Here is a 5,309-nt window from a genome sequence, read left to right on the forward strand (position 1 = left end):
AATGTGGTATGGTGCAGTGACATTTCCTAGTTAATACTATTATTAGCCATTTTACTTAAAAGAGTTCAAGTTAAAAGAGACATATAAAACTATAAAAGAGACATGACATAAATGTAAATGAAAATAAATGTAATTTTATATTTCGAATATATTGTGCCGTGACTAAACCCATTTGAATCAACATCTGTATAATTATTATACTGTACACGCAGTTTCCTTCTGTTATTAATTGAGAGAGAGATTTAAAAAATCTTTTGCAAGTATAATTTATTGACTTGATGCATTATAATTGGTCACTTTTTAATCCAAGCTTGCAATATTTGGAGAGAATGTCAGCTTTATGTTAGCTGTAAACTACTTAACTGCGGCAAACTCAAAACTGCTGAATTTAAACATTAACCTGACCTGTAGTAACCAGTTTTAACTCACAATGCTATCTGTGTTCTGTTTTATCAGCACCCTGGACAAACATTTACACACTTTATTAGTAAGTGAAGAGGTGAGGTTCGATTATAGTTTAAAGGGGAGATTTTAACCTTAACCTGAATTTTATTGGACATTCAAGTGGTGATAACCCCCCCCCCCCCCCCCCCCCCCACAAATATTTAAAATTTCTCATGAAATTTATGAATTCTTTTATTTTTGTTTCTAAATATCATCTACATTTTTATGCTCTTGTCAGCCAATAATTCAAAATACATTGTTGTTGGCACAAAATATGGAGCTGCATTTAACCAGTGGACGTGTAAATTCAGTTTTGGTGCGACAAAACATAAGTCAATAATTTTTAAACAATCTTTAACAGTACATTGATTATATGTCTATGTTAATTAATATTTTCAAAATCATAAGAAACATTGAGACACACAGAAACATTGCATTCAGGGCTAGACTTTCACAGAAACTCTTCTATTGGTTAGACCTGTTTGTCACATCCTAAAGAAAAGGCCATTCAAGGAAGTATGAGAGTTTTTCCATCTCTGGTGACAAGTATTGAGATGCTTGACAATACTTACGGGTCATGGTTCAGTACTGTATTACATGCAATAATTAGCTTTTTTGTTTTTAGGTGTGAACTTATTAACTAACATCACATTAAACTTTTCCTTCAGCACAGCTTCTATTTCACAGTCAAGGATTTCCTTCATGTCCACCATGTCACAGTCCTCCTCGGGGTTGTATGTGATCTCGCTGTAAGTCCAGCCAATCAGAGCTCTGAAGCCGTTGGGCGTCTGAAGGGAGCAAATGGACTTCAGCACAAACCGAGAATCAGGACTGGTCTGCAAGCAATCCAGGGTCTCCACAAAATGCTCTTTATCACGGGGTGTTAATGGAAAGCAATACATTTTCTTCGTCAGGCGCCTGTCAATGAGGCTGGAATGAGCATAGGCCTTGTCTTTGACCACTTGCTTTCTTGAAGTCTTCTCCAGAACCCACGTCATCCCATCGTTTAGCAGGCGGAACACACCTGGAGGCTGCGGCTGATCTTTACCCGAGATCATCTCTAAGGGATACCACAGTTGGCACGACACTCCATAGCTCACGTCGGTAATGTAAGGCTTCCCATCAATCTCCACCATATTGATGAGATGAGAGTCCACAGGGTAGAAATCATTTTGGAACTTATTAAACACCTTTGAGCCTAGTGTGGTGTATTTGTAACCCATCTCCTTTAGGACCCATGAGAACAAGAGGTTGTTTTCACAACACCAGCCTCCACGATTGCTTTTGACTATTTTATCATAGATGATGTTCAGGTCCGTCGTGTTCTTCTCCCCGCAGTGGATGCTGAGGTTCTCAAATGGAATGGTCATAACATGCAGCTTATGGATGGTGCGTAAAGTGTCCAGATCAGGTTTGTCATATGGTCCAGTAAACCCAATCCTGTTTAAGTACCCTCTTAGATCCATTAGATTCCTTCAAGAAACAATGCAAAACTATAAAATATGAATTTCCCCTCTTATAAATTACTATTCAATGCACAGTGACAACTAATACTCCATTTGTAGGTTAATTTTCCTGAAAAGTATAAATACTGTGTGTCTGTGCTGCTACCAAAACATTGCTCCATTTGATCATCCTAAACCAAGGTTAGGGTTAATTTGGGGCAGGACCAATTGTAGATATGGGGTGTGTGGGTCATTTGTGTATCCTGTCATTTGTGCCTCTATTATCTTTCTCTTTGAGAACGGGCCTGTCACAATACCCACACTTGCTCTCTTTGCAATTAACTACTTGTCTACTTTCACATTGTATTTCCTATCTTTGGCCCAAGTGTTCAAGTGAGCAAGAAGACCGCAAGTGTGTGGAATGTAACATTTTCAAAGACCTTTGTTTATACATTTTGATTTTCAGTACTTTGCCCTTTTAGAATAAACTTTTCAATGTCTATTCAGATATGTAACAAGTTAAAATTTATTTAGGTGCTTCTACCCATAATTACGAGATTAAAAGCAGTTGCAAATGTTCTACAAAATATACATACAGTACTTGTCTCTACACATACAATGTGCAACACTTTATGTTTTACCACCAAATTATACAGTATGTAATATTTAATTAATTTAACATAGGCTTAGCCTCAAATACCACTCTGAGCGATATCATTAGAGAAAGTGTGAATTTAGTGTATTTAGCTCAAGGGCACTGAGCTTTGGCTTTTTTCAGACATGGGACAGTTTTGCACACTTATTTCCTGTCATGTGTATCTCAAGTGGCCAAGACCACAAGTGTGGGTAATAGTACAGGCCCAATGATATATTTTCAAAACCAAAATGGCCATTTCCTTATCAGGGGAGGCAAGATGAGCATGTTTCAATCACTTGCCGACTTGCTAAAATCATGAAGGCCCACCCCTAAATATAGACCCAAATCGGCTAAAAATAGTTTAAAATTCGCCCATCATAATTCGCAAATATGTTCTATTATACATCAGATCCAATCAACAGCATGCCTGATTACCAACTATACATTGTGGATGCATCCGCTTAATTAGCAACAAATGATGTGGATGTGATATTTTAAAACTAATTTGCATTTGTTCATGTAGATTGCCTGTCCACTATGTAAAGAGAGAATTGTCAGCTCTTATTTGGTTCCTTTCTCTGGCTGCAGCCGTCTACCCTCATCTACATTCAAGGCAAGGTGTTTGTCATCTCAAACAAGCTTATTGTGTTTGCAGTTGTGTCTGGTAAAGCGGGTTGCTTGGCTTCAACAGATTTTACCCATTCTCTAGTGTTACACTGTTTAAGAATAATGTAGGAACTTGAAATGTTAAATCTGCTGCACACAACAGAAAACAAACCTCTTGCTTTTTACATTTTATTTTTAAAATATTTTTACTTCTACAGTAAAGTTACCTTGTTTTCTAATGGAAAACAAGAAAAACAATACTTGTTTGTTTATATTGTTTTGATATTTCTACTGGAAAACAAGACAAAAAATACTGAAAATATGTTTTGCAAGATAACTAGATAACAGTTTTTAGAACAATATTTTACTTATCTAAACAAGAACATTTCCTACATACTATAGTCACTAAGATTATATTTCATATTACATATTTCATAAACAGTTACTTTATATATTACATAAATTAGGTGTAAATAGGACGCAAGGATGAAGTTGTGAAAGGCATAGACAGAGTAAGAAGATTTGGGAGTATGGAACTTACAAGATGAAAATATACAATGAGAGGCAATAAGAAAAAAGTTTAAGGACATATTTAAAGAATGGTAACACATCAACAGAAATATGAACAAAAAATAAATAAATACAAAATAATAGAAGAAAAAACCCTCTTACCCTGAGATGAAGCCAGTGGGTTGTCAAGTGAATTTGCTAGTGAGAAGCAAAACAAGTGTCACAAAGACTCTGAGTGAACATCTTCAGAGTGAGGGACTGGATGTTGAATAACCAAGAGTTAACCCTTGAACCACAATGCAGTGTCACAGGTTTAAATAAATGAATTATTAAAGACATGAGCTGAGAAAAAATCTTTTAAATATGTCTAGTCAGCATACTTACTAATGTGTGTCAAAGTATATAATTATTTTATTGTGTGTTATTAAAATAAGTTTTTTTTTTCATAAACAGTCTCCGAACAAGTGAAATTAACAAAAATGAACATCACAGAATATTCCGCCATGATGATCATAAATGAATGTTCCGAAGTGAAGTAAACTTTACCGGATTTCCCCTGCTCAGGGAGTAGGAAGCAGTGTAGGGACCATGTCAATCGGAACAAAGTTCATGCACGGAGCTCACTTCTAACAAGCTGGTTATGTGAATCAGGTGTGTTAATTTAGAGAGACATGCAAAATATGCAGAGCGGAGGGGTGCGAGGACTGGAATTGAGAACCGCTGCCCTGAGTACATGTCATCGTAGGGAAAAAGTCCCACCCATTTGTGACGATCTCTGCCCTATTAGCATAGACACAGCCCTGAGTGAGAAGCAGCAGTCCATCATTACTGTTTTTTTTGTTTTTTGTTTTTTTGCTGTAGCTGTAGCTGCTTGAGATAAACAATGTCAGCGCTAAAGAGGCATTACAAGTGTTGTATTTTGGGATGCACCAACAAACATAGGAGTCTCCATAGATTCCGTTCATCTGAGTCGCTGAGGACACTGTGGTTAAATTTCATTTTCGAAGGAAATGTCCCAGAAAAAAATCGGTAAAGTCCCCTGTGTTTAGGGATCAGTACCAACACTCTGTGTGCGAACGTCAGCTCCAGACAAAGTATTATGCATTTGTTTTCTAAATTGCCTTTCTGAAAGAGCTGCTTGGCATTCTGTAAGGCTAATGTTGCTAAATGCTGATGGCACCTATTCACTACAGAGGATTCATTGGTGAGCAAGTGATGTAATGCTGAATGTTTAAAAAATTTGTTAGGATGAAGAACGTCTCCGGGTTACGAATGTAACCATGGTTCCCTGAGGGAACTCGAGCTGCGTCGAAAACGCTTTGGGAACACCTTCAGCGTGACCATGCTCTGAATCACATATGAAATCAGTCCAATAGATGGGCGAGACGTCATGGGCGGGTGACGTTGCGACCAGGAAGCTAAAAATGCACGTGTGGTGGAACCGGCGTCAGCTTCTAGGAATGAAGCAAGTGCTCACAGGGATGCCGGAAGTATGGCACTGAGACACAGCGTCTCGTTCCCTCGGGGAACCATGGTTACATTCGTAACCCGGAGACGTTCCTCTTAAGGAACACGAGCTGCGTCAGAAAACGCTTTGGGAACGAGTATGCCCACGCGGCCAGACTTACAAATCCCTGCCTAGTGTGGAAGAGCACAGCTAAGGCGAG

At 38.0% G+C, this 5,309-nt stretch overlaps 1 protein-coding gene across 1 annotated transcript; it reads right to left on the bottom strand.

Annotated features, from left to right (window-relative positions):
- Nucleotides 1-729: 729 nt before the first annotated feature.
- LOC107715136 (arylamine N-acetyltransferase, pineal gland isozyme NAT-3-like) lies at nt 730-4,208 on the bottom strand. Its single transcript, XM_016521201.1, has 3 exons — nt 4,189-4,208; nt 3,805-3,840; nt 730-1,917 (listed from the first exon to the last, which is right to left on the bottom strand). The coding sequence occupies exon 3, from the start codon at nt 1,908-1,910 to the stop codon at nt 1,038-1,040; it is 873 nt and encodes a 290-aa protein (XP_016376687.1). The 5' UTR covers nt 1,911-1,917; nt 3,805-3,840; nt 4,189-4,208; the 3' UTR covers nt 730-1,037.
- Between the last annotated feature and the right edge of the window lie 1,101 nt (nt 4,209-5,309).

Source organism: Sinocyclocheilus rhinocerous, unplaced genomic scaffold, assembly GCF_001515625.1.
Source record: "Sinocyclocheilus rhinocerous isolate Xijiao unplaced genomic scaffold, SAMN03320098_v1.1 scaffold4284, whole genome shotgun sequence".
Classification (NCBI taxonomy): Eukaryota; Metazoa; Chordata; class Actinopteri; order Cypriniformes; family Cyprinidae; genus Sinocyclocheilus; species Sinocyclocheilus rhinocerous.